Source organism: Erythrolamprus reginae, chromosome 2, assembly GCF_031021105.1.
Source record: "Erythrolamprus reginae isolate rEryReg1 chromosome 2, rEryReg1.hap1, whole genome shotgun sequence".
Lineage (NCBI taxonomy): Eukaryota > Metazoa > Chordata > Lepidosauria > Squamata > Dipsadidae > Erythrolamprus > Erythrolamprus reginae.
Genome location: NC_091951.1, coordinates 235681418 through 235698439, shown reverse-complemented (window position 1 = coordinate 235698439; position 17022 = coordinate 235681418). Strand labels below are relative to the sequence as shown.

General features: G+C 40.3%; 2 protein-coding genes across 3 annotated transcripts in view; one reads left to right on the top strand and one right to left on the bottom strand.

Moving 5' to 3' along the window:
* Window positions 1-1405: 1405 nt before the first annotated feature.
* On the bottom strand, window positions 1406-10504 carry ZBTB5 (zinc finger and BTB domain containing 5). 2 transcript variants are annotated; one of them, XM_070742262.1, is made up of 2 exons: window positions 10326-10504; window positions 1406-4289 (listed from the first exon to the last, which is right to left on the bottom strand). In XM_070742262.1, exons 1-2 carry the CDS (start codon window positions 10472-10474, stop codon window positions 2258-2260), a joined length of 2181 nt encoding a protein of 726 aa, XP_070598363.1. In that variant the 5' UTR covers window positions 10475-10504; the 3' UTR covers window positions 1406-2257. The 2 variants fall into 2 exon arrangements, with proteins under 2 accessions (XP_070598363.1, XP_070598364.1); XM_070742263.1 differs by lacking the exon at window positions 10326-10504 and adding an exon at window positions 9748-10157.
* Window positions 10505-12840: 2336 nt separating this feature from the next.
* POLR1E (RNA polymerase I subunit E) overlaps window positions 12841-17022 on the top strand; it is a 28664-nt gene continuing 24482 nt past the window's right edge. Inside the window, exon 1 of the mRNA XM_070742261.1 lies at window positions 12841-12982. Coding sequence (XP_070598362.1) covers window positions 12919-12982 — 64 coding nt within the window. The 5' untranslated portion in view covers window positions 12841-12918. The remainder of the gene's footprint in view (window positions 12983-17022) is intronic.

Below are 17022 nucleotides of genomic sequence, written 5' to 3'. Positions count from 1 at the left end.
AAACTTTTTTAAATATTTAAATTTATTTGAATCTATTTGGATTTGTACGATTTGTTTATGCCTTGTTGTGAGCCGCCCCGAGTTCGCGGAGAGGGGCGGCATACAAATCTAAATAATAAATAAATAAAAAAAATAAATATAGTAAATATATAAACAAATATCTAATAACTGATAAAATAATGAAGCTCCCCTATACTGCACTATTTGTTTCTAATATTGACGTATGAGTTTAGCAAATTGCTGCCAAATGTCACTGGAAAATCCTATAAAGAAAATCCTAATTTAGTATTTTGATAAACAAAAAAAACACCCACCACCACCTTGTTCTTGAAAAGACCAGGCTAGAAACGGAAAGCCTGAGTTCTAGCTGTAGCTTAGGCATGAAAGGAGGCTGGGTGTGTTTTTAGTCCAGCCACTCTTCCTCAGCCCAGCCCTTTTCACCAGCTGTTTGCTGTGGGGAAAATAGGAGAAAGTAACAGATTATTTTACGGGACCGTCTTCTGCCTTACATGTCCCAGCAGCTGGTCGGATCCCAGAGTTGGGCTTCTCCGGGTCCCGTTGGTCAAGCAGTGCCGTCTGGTGAGACTGCGGGGAAAGGCCTTCTCTGTGGTGGCTGTGGCCTTCTGGAATCAAGTTTTGGAGATTCGCACTGCCCCCACCCTCCTGGCCTTTTGAAAGGCTTCAAAAACATGACTTTATAAGGCCTGGGGCCATTGAGCGACAACACTCTGCTCCGGCCAGTAGTGTTAGTGGAATAGATGACTGATAGATGAATGCCTTTTACTATTTTGGCGTTTTATACTGTATCTTCATTTTATCTTTCTACGCCACCCTGATTCCATTGGAGAAGGGCAGCCTATAAATCCAAATAAATAAATAAATAAATAAATAAATAACAATAAGAAATTGTTTACCATTTTGAGTAATTTATAGAAGTGAGATTTTAAAAACGAAAATATGCCGCAGAACCTTGGAATATTCTAAATTCTCCATAACCTTGATATATACAGAAACTGCTGCTTAAATGGGGTGTTAATCTAACAGCCATGATAAATTCCAACCTTAGTTCATTAAAATAGTTTTTTCTTGAGCAGCTGTCAATGCAAAGTAAGTCCCATATCATAGATCCAAGTACAGTATTCTCAGCTTTAAATACTGTATAGAGAGAGCCAGGTCATCTCTCATTTTTAAATCTGTGTGTATATTCATGTATGTAGTTCATATTTGTATATAAAATTATTTTTTCTAATAAAAAATAAAATAATACTGTATAGAGTAATAAAGAAAGAATATTTTAGAAGCATTGAGGAACATTTAAAGGAATCCCTAATCACAAAGAATGTAGTTTAACAGATTATTTTTAACTTCTAAGAAATGAAAATTATTTGAAATAACAACAGTAGACTTAAGAGTTATGTTGAATTTTAACACATTGCATACAAATTGATTAGAAACACTATCAAGGATAATACATAAAACACTTCACTTTCTAGTACAAGATTTTACAAAAGGAAAACTATGAAACACCTAGAGTTTGCAGTATTCAAAAGTATACACACACACACACACACACACACATCAGACAGTCTAAAATGTACTTGCATTGTATTCAAGGTAAGCACCTTCATTACACAGTGTATGTTACTGCAAAACAACAAAAAATACATTCGACCCCTAAAACTATGTTAAACTATCACACACTTTAAAAGCACTTTGAGGTGCAAAGATGATTTCATCTTCAAGATATGTAACCTTTCACAATAAAGAGCTCTTTGTTATGTTGTTCACACACTCTAAGCAACCTATTATACAGTTAAATGCTTTCACATCATTAAAAAAGCCATTAAAAAGTTTGCCCTTCATCTTATAACAATACCAGCTAATTATGCATTAGCTATACAAGTAAGCTTTCAGACCATCCAATCAGAAAGAACAATACCAAGTATTGTACCCTTATGTAACACGTGCAGCCCAATCCTAAACATGCTTACTTGGAAATAAACCCCAGAATATTCAATGGGGCTTTCTCCAAAGGATTGCAATCTTTTTATTTTGTGATAGAGCTGAATAATTTCAAAGCGCTTTTAAAAAGTTGTTTAAGCCTCACAACACCCCTGTGAGGTAGGTATGGTACAAGTATTAAAAATAATCAAGCCTTTTTTTTTTAAGGTGTGTGGCAGAATCACACTGTAAGTGTTTGCCTCCTGTACTCCATGCGTTCCTAAAATTATTGGGAACATGGGACAGAGGAAAAGAATTAAAGCAAAGTGCTGGGTAAATTGCTGCTCTGCCAGCGAAGACAAGTAGTTTTGGAATGTTTATACAGATGGCTCGACTGACTGAACCTCTTGCCACACTTTAAACAAGCATAAGGTTTCTCCCCAGTATGCACGCGAATGTGCTTCTTGCAGTCTGTTAGGGTCAGAAAAGTCTTGCAGCAAATTTTGCAGGCATATTTGCGAGCGCCTTCTACTACCAGGACATTGTGTTCAGATAAGGCCTTTTTACACTTTGAAAGAACGTCAGCAGAGGCTCGGGTCAGCTGTGGTGGGCCAGGTTGGGAAGAATGCCCGTTTTCAAAAGAGGAAGTAGCCCCGTTCATTAACAACTGAGAATTTGGAGCATTGTCTGACATTTGAGAGCTCCGAACGGAAGTCACAACAGGCATTTTGGGAGCTATGCGACGATACCCGGGAAAGCTGTTGGCGCCACCCCTTGAGCTCATTACCGCCCTTGACAAAGAATGCAATCCAAGGCCAGATCTTGGAAAGTCCATCCCAAATTGCTCTGCTGAGCGGTAGCCAGAAGTCTGTACACAAGGAAGGCCCATGACATCCTGCATAGGCCTGACAAAATGAGAGTCTGTGCTGTCATTAAAAGGATTCTCCACATGAGAAACAGAAGCTGAAGAATGACTATTGGCAGGCCCAGATTCTGGGCTAATTAAATAAGAGGCATCACCATCCATTCTGCAGTCACTAGTTGTGTTTGGAATGTTGTCCTCATGATTCTGGCTGGCACCAAAACTACTGGCTCGGCTCTTATTCAGAAAGTTTGAAATACTAAAAGTGGACTTGTGTTCTATGTTATTTCCTACCTCCATAATATGAATGTCCCCCACTCTATCGGTACTGGACTGTGGGTCAGAAAAGCTACGGTCGCTGCTTTCAGGGCTCAGTTCTATTTTTTCAGCATTTACTCCGCCACCTTCCACTTCAACTGATTCACTTCCTTCTGCTTGTGAAGTGACATCACTCACTTCATCCTGGGGTTCTGGAGAACTCAACGGTTCAGATTTCACCACTACTCTCATGTGTTCTTTTTCACTTAGTCCAACCTCAGGATTCTCACGCTGAAAATTGTTTTTTTGGGAAGTGGTGTCTTGATCAAAACTAGTTTCAACTTGAGTCGCCTGCGATGCCATAGACATTTGGGAAATAGTTCCCCCACTGTTGTCAGACTGGCTGGGCACTTGAGCATCTTCCTGGGCACCAAAGGATTGATCGAACATAACGGTATTATCTTCCTGGTTATCATTCACACCATCAGTCTTAGAATTGTCCACAATTTTCAAGGAGTCCGGGGAAAAAAAATCATCTCGTGAGTGAACCACAGTCTGTGCGCTTTCGGGAGTGACATCTGACATGATAGAATCATCCATGGAAGGCCTAATGCGTTGTCTAGCCCTTTCTTCAGAAGACTGTTTACGTTTGTGGAGACGCCGTATCGGAAAAGCACTTCGTTGTTCAATGTTACTTCTGACCGATGAGCTCATGGAATTTGTCTGCTCTTCTGTGCTTTGGGTAGAATTTAACGCAGAGCTCACTATACTTAACCCAAGCTGCTGAAGCATGAATGACCGCTGCATGCGAGCATTCTGTTCTTGAACTCTATCAGTTGGTGGAGACATAGGTAATGTCCTTGTAGTAAGATAGTGTTTGCACGCTTTTACCACAGAGTTCAAATGGAGATGAGAAGCTGCTAGCAACACATCCATAACATTGCTCTCTCCAAGCATGAGTGTAGAGGTGTACATCATATCAATGAGAGCAGCAAAAGCTTCAGCTGTCACTACTTCACTGTCTAGCTGGATCATATTCATAGTCTGATCTCCTTCTGCTACAGTGAAGAGAGCTCGGAAGTGTGTGCTGCATGCTGCCAAAACAGAACGATGTGCTTTGAAGTGCCTATTTCCAACCACAATGACACAATCACAAAGTTGACCATGAAGCCGTTGATAATTCAACTGCTGGAAGATTTGCTCAAAGTGCCCTGGAAAATCCATGATCCTACAAAAGAAAATAAAACATGTTTTAAAAAGGTAAGAATATATCTTGGTATTTCCCCCTCCCCCAACTAAAGAAATGAAGTTTTAAAAACAAAAGGGATCCTATCATACTAGTTTCCAAAACGTTTTAGACTAGGAATACTAGAATTACTAGTATTTTGTTAGAATTACTCTCACAAAACACTTGCTACAATGGTGTGCTGAATAAGACGCTCACTGACCAGAAGACAAGCTGGCAAGCTTATTCATCAGCACTAATAGCATCTTCAAATGTTGTCTATCCTCTCCTAACATAAATTATGTTTTAGTCGATAGACTCCAAAAAAGATCTATATTACAATCATCAATTGTTTTTGATTTTAAAATCTCAAGTTCTATATGAAACCTAGAACCATTTTTGGAAATGCAAATTATGGATAATATTGATATTGTACAGCATTATCTTCTCATTTATTTAACATATTGCATTGTCAATTATGAAAGTCTCTTTAATACTACAGGTAAAAATACAGGTAAAAAAATAAGGCAGTCCCCCAAAAATAAGCCCTAGTGCTTATTTTTGACATCAACGGTAATTCAGATACTTTTGTATTTGGGACAAAAATCAAGAGTCATTTTTAAAGCTTGGTTTACTAGAAAACATCATTACCTTAATAATGTTATCAGAACATCTTTTAATGCAAGCTGAAACCTCTTTCATGCAAATTAGCCTATTTTAAGTAGGAAAACTTACCTATTCCTGAAAAATATCCCTAGTAGCACAAGTCCATCAAAACCTTGGTCAATGAAAATACAATCTAGTCCTTGGACTAGACTCTCATTGCTTATTAGTAATAAAAAATCAACTTCTAAAACAAATATGAGATTCTTTTATGGCAAGAGAGAAACAATAATTTAGTACAATTTTGCCATTTTTCCCAGCCAGTGATCTGACAGTGCTCATAGAACTCGCTTATCTAGAAATATGGCATATAATTTGTCCTGCAGCAAGAAAAATGGCAGAGCAAGAAATCAAGCTAGTCCTCTGTTTCAATCTAAGTGCAATAGTCACATTTTGGAACTAGGGTCAATTAAACTATGATAAGAAGAATCTACATGTTTTTGAGACTTTCTATAAAAATGCCCTAAGTAGAAAAATATGAAAAAAATGTTTAATTATTCAGCACAGTTTTTATAAGTAAAGCTCTGGTTTAGTCTCAAACATGTCCAATTAAAGCCATCAATCCAACTAAAACAATTTTAGCTTGAAGCTTTGGAAAATCCCTCCTTTTTCAAATACTGCATTCAGCAAACTAGACTAAAGTTCTGGCCCCTTTCAAGGCAGTTGAATTTGTAGTTATTTATACTTCACAATCAAGTTCTGGTATACATAATCAGCATCTTATTCAGTGTTCATGATGATACACAGATGTATCTCTTGATCAATGAGCATTAAACTCAAGTTCTTAAAATAATGTTGTGCTCCTCTAAAGTCATTTTATGTCAAGGTACAAGAACAGAGCAAGTTCATAAGGCTTTTGCATTTGCCGCAAACTATTGTGTGTTGGATGATTGAAACCAGGAACAGAAATATGCTGGTTTTGGGATTTTTTTTTTTAAAAAAATTCCCTTTAGTATATTAAAGAACTGGATATATGGATATATCCTATTCATTTCAATGGTCTCCCTGGCCTAGCAAGTATCTTATAATCTGTACAGACTTGGTATGCAATTTCCATTGCTACATTCATTTTAGCTTCTCCCTCTTTTATCCCTCTTAGCAGCTTTGAACTGATTATTTGCAGAGGACTATTCCCATTGCTCTCTTAGTTTGAGCTTTTTCAGTTGTTTTTCTCTTCTCCCTCCTTTTCGGTATTATTGGACTATATACCCATGTATAAAATTAGACAAAGGGCCATAGATGACTCCTGGTGTAATAAGCACTAGAAATCCAAATGATTAAATATATTCTGTGAATACAGTTAAATAGCTAAGACAGATAATAGATTTGTTCGTGACTTTCAAAAATGCAATAAATAAAATTAGTAAATCTACATCTCAAAAGTCATAATTGGTCATTTAACAAAGACCGGAAAAGCAATTTCTAGTCTCATATTTCATATACATATCTAAAATATAAGGGATTTTTATTTATAATATTTGACTGACTCTCAAATGAAATACTGTACTACTTAAAACTTATTGAGTAGCTTACTGAGCCCCGTTCTAAGTGGCTTGCTTTAAGGTTTTGTACCGCATTTGAGAAAAAAAACAGAATTATAAAAATAGAATTATTATTAAAGAGGAGATGAGAGGAGGGGATTTTTTTTTACCAGTAATTTGGTCTATGGCAAATTAACAAGATGCATAAAGGTAGCCTACATAAGAAATCTGCTCTTATATGTGTATGCTTGCACATATCAGGATGGACTTCTTAAAAAGGTGTTGGTTTTAAAATGATTAAATCATTGATGAAAGTATTAATTATTAATTATTAATAAAACAAATAAAATAAGTAATTATTAATAAAATAGATTTCCATTATAAACATCCTAAATCCATATTTAATTATAGAATTATTTCACACACATGAAAATCCTATTTACAATAATAGCCAGGCAGATATCTTCAAGAGCCACTTCAAAATACTCTGCTACAGTATGTCATTATTTCCCATGTGCTATTAGCAGTGAGGGCAAAAGATGCCAAATTGATACAACCATAAATTCTTGTGCTGCTGTGATCCTTTATTTTATTTTTTATTTTTTTTTGGGGGGGGGAGTTTGTGCAAAAAGATTCAGGACTAGGAAGCTGGTTGCATTTTCTCACCTTTGACTTCTATTGCATATTTATCTAATATGTTATCTAAATGCTATACATATTTAATAAGTAACTTCCCACAAATATATGTCCATTCCTTTTTCTTATATACAGTCTTAATGTCTATTTGAGATAGAATAATTTAGGATGGTTATATGATTGTGGTGGCCACACTTTTCTTGAATAGGTCAATACTGTTTTCAATCTGAGTTTGAGGTAACACAAAACAGGATAAGGAGCAAGTAATTATGGTTTCATGGTCCTATTTAGTCACCTCTAACTTTCAGAAAGGGGTGATTTTTAATATTCCTTCCAAGTGTATGCTTTAATTTATTTCATTAACAACCGAACACATTCAAAAGTTTATGAAACTACCGTTATCTCTTCAGGAAGAAGTGGTTCTTGTCATGTGCTATATATAATTGTTACTCTATTTTGATCTTAGAAAAGTAAGTACTACTAAAAAAAGTACTAACTGTAGAAAATATTTACTTGCATTTGCCTACATATAGTAGTATCTACCTCCCAAAACATACTTTTATCCCACAAAAATATACAATTTTTTAGCATATAGCAATCCCATTGAAGCATATTTTTCAAAATTAATATGAACTATTTTTAAAGTATATGTGATTATTATGAGGGAATAGAATTCAAGATAAAATTGCATCTTGAGTTTCTATTAAAGCATGGGTGTTTGTGGACTTCTAACCCTTTTAAATAAAAAAGACACACAATTAAGGAAGAGCAGAAATGTTATGGTAAAACACTCTGCAGTATGTAGAAAGATCCCAGTTATAATCACAAGCACATGAAGATAGGTAAATGATTTCTGTCTGAAACTCCATACAGTTGTTGTCCATTGGTATATAGACAGCTGTATAATACAATTATACAGACCAACAGACTAATTTAACAGAAGGCCGTTTATTTTCCTGTCACTTTACTTTCTAATGTTATTTCTATCTAATTATAATATGAATATAGCAGAGAGAAAAATGCACCACATAAGAATAATTCAGAGGGGTATTTTTCTTTGACTAACCTTAATAAGAGTTGGTCAGTGTATTAAAAAAAGCCAAAGCAACAAGAATTAACTAACATATTTATTGTTCCTTTCAGTGATCTCTGGTACCTGGGTATATCACAACAAACTGCTTAGTGCGGTGAAGGTTACCTAACTGAAAAGAGGCAGACATGGAGACTTCTAAAATATGTTTTAGAATTTTATTAGACATAACTGTGGCCATGATACACCCCGTCATTTAGAAGTTATCTAAACAAGAAAATTAATTTGATAAGCCGAAACCGTAACTGATAATTATCCTGAACTAGACTAATTTGTTGGTATTTTTACATAGTACTAAATCAAATCTCAAAATAAACATTTAATAAACACCATCTAACAAACGGCATACATGCTGTTTATATTCCTACCATAGTAAGAGATATCTGTTCACTGGCATACATCACCACCCCCACCCCCCAAGCTCCCTACAGGTTTACTAAATTTGATTTGGAGGATTAAGGGGTCATTCGGAGTAGATCTGAAGGCAAGATAGTTGCAAAACAAACGAACAAAAAAAGGTATGCAGCCAAACCTCCTCAAAAAAAATATGCTGATAGTGCACCTAATAGAATAGTTTATTGGCCAAGTGTGATTGGATACACAAAGAATTTATCATTGATGCCACATGCTCTCAGTGTACCTAATAGAAAAGATACATTTGTCAAGAATCATGAGGTTTAACACTTAATGATTGTCCTAGGGCTAAAATAAGCAATCAGGAAACAATCAATATTAATGTAAATCATTAAGGATACAAGCAACCCTAACCCGCAACATTTAAAGTAACTAAAAATGTTAGCCTATATATTTATTCTGGAAGTTTGGGAGTCCCAATTTTTTTTAAAAAAAAATTCTGTCAAATATACTGGCCCCAAAAATAAAGGGAACACTCAAACAACACATCCTAGATCTGAATAAATGAAATATTCTCACTGAATATTTCATTTGCACAACAGCATGTGAAATTGACTGTCCATCCCTCTTGCTTCCTAAGTGGACAGTTTGATTTCACAGAAGTTTGATTTAATTGGAGTTATATTCTGTTTTTTTAAGTGTTCCCTTTATTTTTTTATTTTTTTTAGCAGTGTACAGTACATCCACCTTTCAATCCAGGATGCCAAGGAATTTAATCTCTACTGTTGGATAGGTTCCTACTGTAAAAATAGCTTTAGTGTTTCACGGATACAGACAAGACCTCACCCCCACCCCAAAAAAAAGATTCTCAAGTTTAGCTTTCAAGTACCTGGACTTTTTCCCCCCTTCCCCAGAAAAAGGCCCAAACCAAATTTAAATTTAGCAACCAAAATTTGGAAGGGAGGGGTCGAGAGCAAAAGTTCACCCACACCCACATACCCCAAAGCGGGGCTTTTCAGCCCCTTCAAGAGAAGTTTCCAACCGGCCGAGCCAAGCAGCGCCCTTTGGAAACGGGGCGGGGGGGGGGAAAAGAGCTGAATGACCCCTTTCAGAGCACCAGAGTCAACAAGGGAGGCCCCTCTCTGGCTTCCCCCAAAGCAACAGGGCCGTAATAAGGTCCGTGGACTTGCAAACGAACAGCCCCCCCCCTTCCGGTCCCCTTCCTCAGGCCACTCACCAGTCCATGCCCCGCCCTCGCCGGGAACCCAGGAAAGGGGGGAGAAGGGGGCGTGGCGGCGGCAGCAACAGCAGCGGCAACCTCGCGCTCTTTTCGTTGACAGCCTAGTCAACGTCTACGAGCGATTCAGGCCGCCCCCTCGGACCACCAAGGAGCATGCGTACCTCACCCTTGAAGGCCCCCCCTGCCCACGACAAGTAGGAAGAGACCGGGCCGCACTGGGAAGAATGAGGCGGCCGACACACATATACAGTACAGTACACACACACACACCCCTTCGCCTCCACCAATCACCCGGCGGAATGCCTCCGCGCGCGGGGATCACGACCGGCTCATCCGCTCAAAGCCCAAGGCGGAGAAGCCCCCCACCCCTCCAACCGCCACACGCATCGTCTCGCCTTCCACTGCCCCTAGCGCGCCCCTGGCAGCCAATGGCAGCGCAGCGCGCCCGCCTGCCGTCCGCCACGCCCCTTCCTCGCGCGCGCCCTACATAGACTCGCATGTCACTGCCCAATCACCGTTCAGCGCGCGCCCAATCTTCGGTTGCCCCTTTACAACTGTCGCGTACGGGGCCTCACCTGCGCGGGGGGACGAAAAAAAAATAAGGTGACAATCGTCCCCTCCCGTCCCGAACTCCGTATCTCCGGGAGGGAGGGGCGCCCGTTGTTCTCTTACTCCGGTGGCGTCCGTTTGTCCTTCCTTCCGTTCCTTTAGGGGGCGGAGTCATTCGCTGCCAAGTCTCCGCCTTTCCCCAAACTGTGGCGGCACTCCAGGCGGAAGTGACGTAGCTAAAGCGCGCTCGCCCACTCGCGGCTCGCAAAAATCCTCCGGAGACTCTGGAATCGGAAGAGGACGTCCGGCGCATGCTAGGACAGCGGTAGGCAAAGTTGGGTCTTCTATGACTTGTGGACTTCAACTCCCAGAATTCCTGAGCCAATCATGCTAGCTCGGGAATTCTGGGAGTTGAAGTCCACATGTCATAGAAGACCCAACTTTGACTATCCCTGCGCGAGGAAGTCCTTGGCCAGTGCAGAAAAGCCGGGATTGTTGCATACAAAAAAGCTTCTTGGCAGTTTCAGATGGAAAGTCTATAAGTGACTTAGCACTAAATCAGAAATTTCAGAGACTTGCCCCGTTCCATGCGTTTTCCTAAATTGGGAATATACTGGAAGGAGGAAAAAGTAGGAAGAATAACCAATTCTCCCAAGTGCTTTTTGCATATGTATTTTATAAAACCCATTATTGCATATTAGGCATTAAAGGAAAAGTATTAAAGATGATTCTTGCCTGTATAAATGAATCTTAATTCTAGGTAGGCTGTGCATCTTTTTGGACGTCCCAATAAATTCCCCCCCCCCAAAAAAAATCACACCATGAATTTCACTTGAATCATTACAATCATGACAATCTGTGGCGGCACCGACTCTCTGGAACCAACTCCCCCCGGAGATCAGAACTGCCCCTACTCTTCCTGCCTTCCGTAAACTCCTCAAAACCCACCTTTGCCGTCAGGCATGGGGGAACTAAACATCTCCCCCTGGACACATTTAATTTATACATGGTATGCCTGTGTGTGTGTCTGTTAGTGTATGGGGTTTTTTTTTTAATCTTTAAATATTTTAATTAATTGAATTATTTATGATTTGTTTTACACTTGTTGTGAGCCGCCCCGAGTCTTCGGAGAGGGGCGGCATACAAATCCAAATAATAAATAAATAAATAAATGAACAACTTTTGATTATCTCTTTAGTTTGTGCTTGCTTTTTTTTTTAATGATCCTTGCCATCCCCCTGCCAATAGCCCTCATTTCTGGAAACCGCAATAGGAATCATGCAAATCGCTTAACGCGTGCCTTTAGGCAAGAAACACTTACCGTAAATTCTATTTATCGTTTAAGTTTTCCACGGGATGGAAAATAATAAATGTTCACTGAAAATTAAATGGTTTTCTCTTTCCGTCAGTCTGCTAAAAATTACTTTCCATATCTCTCCAGTGGAGTCCACTGGGATTTTTTTTTTTTTTGAATTAAAAAAACCGACCGAAGTCTTTTTCTACACTTAGAGGGAATTACATCTACTGCATTATTGATGTTGCATAATTTGCTCTTCGTCTTATTAAAAGCAAGGGATTAAAAACAAGAGGCGCTCTTGGATTGTGTAAAACGAGACTTTAAGTGAGGAATAAAACTTCTTTCGGGGAGGCAACGGACGTCTCAAATACTGAGCGCTGCCCTTACAGTCTTAAGCAAGCCCTTGAATACAAAACGCTGGTCACGGGACGGGAGGGAAAAAATTGAACAGTCCCAAGAAATAAAATATCATGTCCTTTGAGCTAAGGAAATAGCCGAAGAAAGAATTACTGTTACGTACTTCTTACTCCGCAAAACTGGAAGTCGAACTCGCAATTTTCTAGAATTCGTCCTTGGATTGTGTATGGGGAAAAAATAATCAGGGCGGGTTTCTAAAAAGGAGATGATTAGATTGGATTAGATTAGATTATTAGAGTTGGAAGGGACCTTGTAGGTCTTCGGAGAGGAGCGGCATACAAATCTAATTAATAATAATAACAACAACAACAACAACAACAACAATCTAGTGTCTCACACACACACACACTCAAGCAGGATTCCCTACACACTATCTCCCTTTGAAAGTCTCAAGTGTTGAAGCTCTCACAACTTCCCCGGGCAAGCTGTTCCACTGGTTCAGGGCCAGGGTAGGTAAAGTTGGGTCTTCTATGACTTGTGGACTTCAACTCCCAGAATTCCTGAGCTAATCATGCTAGTTCAGGAATTCTGGGAGTTGAAGTCCACATGTCATAGAAGAGCCAACTTTGCCTATCCTTGCACTGGTTGATCAGAAAGTTCCTTTAGAATTAGAAAGATTAAAAAGGCACGTGGTGGCCAGGAAAACTCCACGGAGGTGCTGCTGAAATCAGTAGAAGTCAAAACGCAATTTTATTTTTCCTCCTTTCCAGGAGCAAGTTGGAACACGCCTCCCCGACTACTCAGATCCTCTTCCTCCCCGGTAGGTGGCGAGCGAGGCTTAATTGAAGGGAGCGAGGAGCCTAGGAAAGGAGGTGTAATCAGGAAAGGAGGTGTGGCCAAGGACTTTGGAGCTGACCCCGCCTCTTCCGGGGATCTGGCGGCGGAGGCGACGGCGTGTTTCTGCAATGGATGGGGAGGTGGAGTGGATCTACCGGGGGGATCCCCAGGAGGGGCAGAGCGCTCCGCTAGGTAAGGCTCCCCATGGAGGAGAGGCATCGGTCGCGGGGTGGTTGGGACTCCTTCAAGGGCTCTGGTTCTGCTCAGCAAGCACAGCTTTACTGTGTTTTAAATGTACACACATTTTTGCTGAATTGAAAATGAAGGGAGACTAGTATAGATCTACTGAATTTCAAGGCTAAGTTTCTCCCTTATTTGGGTGATTCGACAGGAAAAAAACGTGCTTGTGTGTGTAGGGGTGTGTGTGTGTGTGTGTGTGTATGGTTAGTTTTCTGTCAAAATAACCCTAGTATTCCCAAATATGGGAGGAAGCAACATTTTTGCTTTTCTTTTGCCTCTTGGCCCTCACTTATCAGCAAATGTATATATATATTTACTGCAGCACGAAGCTTACAATTTCAGCCTGATGATGGTGAATGTGAAATTTACATATTTTTGCTGATATATATGTGTATATATGTATATACATATTAGTATACAGTGATCCCTCGATTAGCACGGTCTCGATTAGTGCGAAACGCTGCAACGCGGTTTTTCAAAAAATATTAATTAAAAAATACTCCACGGTTTTTTTGCTATACCACGGTTTTTCCCACCCGATGACGTCATACGTCATCACCAAGAGTCACTTCTCTGTCTCTTTCTCTTTCTTTCCTGTCACTATGCTTCAATCATTTTCTCATTTCTCTTTTTTCTCCCCTTTTTTCTATCATTTCTCTCTCTCTTTCTTCCTCTCTCACACTCTCTTCCTCCCTTCTCTCTCCCCCCCTCCACTTGCCCACGAGAAGAAAAAAAGCAACCTCTGCCGGGCAGCTCCCCTTGTGCCCCCGCTTTGTGCCTGCCTCTTTTGGGGATTTCTTTTTCTTTTCTTTTTTGCGCTGGCAGCGGGAGCTGTTGGGGAGGGCTCTGCCGGGAAGGCCTCTCAGCTGCAGAGCCGAATGGGGGCGGAGGCAACAGCGGAGCCCGGCGCTGGGGCCATGCGAGGCTGTTCATCCAGGGGGGCGTGGACTGGCAAGTCGCCCTCCTTTCTCTCTCTTTCTCAAGATCGCTTGCCGCTTGCCTATTGCAGCGAAGGAGGCGAAGCAAGGCTCCAAGCTGCAAAGCGGCAAGCGATCTTGGAGTTTCCCCTTTGCCTGGGCGGCAGGAAGACCAAGGGAAGGTTCCTTCAGCCGCCCAACACCTGATCCGCTCCGCAGCGCGGCAGCAGCGAGGAACCGAAGATGGGGTTTCCCCTTTGCCTTTACCCCATCTTCGGCTCCTCGCTGCTTCCGCGCTGCGGAGCAGATCAGCTGTTGGGCGGCTGAAGGAACCTTCCCTTGGTCTTCCCCGCCGCCCACACGCAAACTCCACCATCTGCGCATGTGCGGCCATGAAAAAAATGGCGCACATGCGCAGATGGTGGTTTTTACTTCCGCATCCAGTATAACGCGGAAATCGGTTAGCGCGGGAGGTCTTGGAACGTAACCCCCGCGCTAACCGAGAGATCACTGTATATCTATATATGTATATATGTATTCGGCCAAAATAAGGCCGAAATAGATCTATCCTAGTCTCCCTTAATTTTCAAATTCAGCTTAAACATGTGACACATACAGATAGAATTGTCGGCTATCAATAAAATTAACTGCCTTGGAAATGGCCCTGGGTTGGGCCGAGAGGCAAAAAAGGAGCTGTGATGTTCCTTCAATATACCAGGGTGATTCGACACAAAATGTAACCCTTCCCTGGTACAGAGCTGAAGGGATTGGATACTGTAGCCTAGAGGATAATTCTCTGCCTTACAAGGCAAAGGTTGCAGGTTCAAGTCCCAGTGGGTATGGCTAGCTGATGAGGCCAAAATAAGGCCGAAATAGATCTATCCTAGTCTCCCTTAATTTTCAAATTCAGCTTAAACATGTGACATACATACATACATACATACATACATACATATATACATATATATGTGTGTGTGTGTGTGTGTGTGTGTTTTTTTATGTCGGATCACCCTGGTATATTTTTAAGGAACGTCACAGCTCCTTTTTTGCCTCTAGGCCCAACCCAGGACCACTACAAGGCAGTTAATATATTTTATAGCTGACAACTATATTCTGTATGTGTTAAATGTTTTTAGCTGGAATTTTAAAATTAAGGGAGACTAGGATGGTCCCGAAATGGGACCATCCTAGTCTCCCTTAATTTTAAAATTCCAGCTAAAAACATTTTATATATACTTTACAATGCAGAGTTCACCAGATCGAATCCCAGTAAAAGAAAGGGGTGTGGCTAGCTGATGAGGCCTAATAAGGCCGAAATGGGACCATCCTAGTCTCCCTTAATTTTAAAATTCCAGCTGAAAACATTTTAACACATACAGAATATAGTTGTCGGCTATAAATATATTAACTGCCTTGTAGTGGTCCTGGGTTGGGCCTAGAGGCAAAAAGGAGCTGTGACGTTCCTTAAATATACCAGGGTGATCCGACATAAGAAAAACATATAGCCCCTCCCTGGTACAGAGCTGGAAGGATTCAGATCAAATAGCTCTAACTGCTAGTTCTCTGCTTTACAATGCAGAGTTCACCAGATCGAATCCCAGTAAAAGAAAGGGGTGTGGCTAGCTGATGAGGCCTAATAAGGCCGAAATGGGACCATCCTAGTCTCCCTTAATTTTAAAATTCCAGCTGAAAACATTTTAACACATACAGAATATAGTTGTCGGCTATAAATATATTAACTGCCTTGTAGTGGTCCTGGGTTGGGCCTAGAGGCAAAAAGGAGCTGTGACGTTCCTTAAATATACCAGGGTGATCCGACATAAGAAAAACATATAGCCCCTCCCTGGTACAGAGCTGGAAGGATTCAGATCAAATAGCTCTAACTGCTAGTTCTCTGCTTTACAATGCAGAGTTCACCAGATCGAATCCCAGTAAAAGAAAGGGGTGTGGCTAGCTGATGAGGCCTAATAAGGCCGAAATGGGACCATCCTAGTCTCCCTTAATTTTAAAATTCCAGCTGAAAACATTTTAACACATACAGAATATAGTTGTCGGCTATAAATATATTAACTGCCTTGTAGTGGTCCTGGGTTGGGCCTAGAGGCAAAAAGGAGCTGTGACGTTCCTTAAATATACCAGGGTGATCCGACATAAGAAAAACATATAGCCCCTCCCTGGTACAGAGCTGGAAGGATTCAGATCAAATAGCTCTAACTGCTAGTTCTCTGCTTTACAATGCAGAGTTCACCAGATCGAATCCCAGTAAAAGAAAGGGGTGTGGCTAGCTGATGAGGCCTAATAAGGCCGAAATGGGACCATCCTAGTCTCCCTTAATTTTAAAATTCCAGCTGAAAACATTTTAACATATATATATATATATATATATATATATATATATATATATATATATATATATATATATACACACACACACACACATATTTTTGCTGATATATATGTGACACATACAGAATATAGTTTGTCGGCTATGAATAAATTAACTGCCTTGAAATGGCCCTGGGTTGGGCCAAGAGGCAAAAAGGAGCTGTGATGTTCCTTCAATATACCAGGGTGATTCCACACAAAAACCATGTAACCCAGCGGTCCCCAAACTACGGCCCGTGGGCCACATGCGGCCCACTGAGGCCATTTATCCAGCCCGCCAATGAGTGACAAGAAGCGAGGGAAAAGAGAGAGAGAAAGAAAGAAAAGGGAAAGAGAGGGAGGGAAGGAGAAGTGGAGAGGAAGGAAGGAAGGAGAAATGGAGGGAACAAGGAAGAAAGGAAGGAAGGAAGAATGAAATGAATGGAGGGACAGAGGAAGGAAAGACTGTTTGGGGTGGTGGTAATTTTTTAAAAAATTTCTCTCAACATACATTCAAACAACACACTACCATCTAATTTTCCATGAATAAAATGCGTTATTTTGTTAGGAACTAATATCAATCATCAAAAAAGTTGCAAAAGGTTTTTTTTCTAATTTTGTCATCGAGTTACATTCATTTTCTTTTGATTAAATTCCCTCCTTAATGTTCCTTCAAAAAGTGCAACACCAATTATATTTCTAACTTATTAA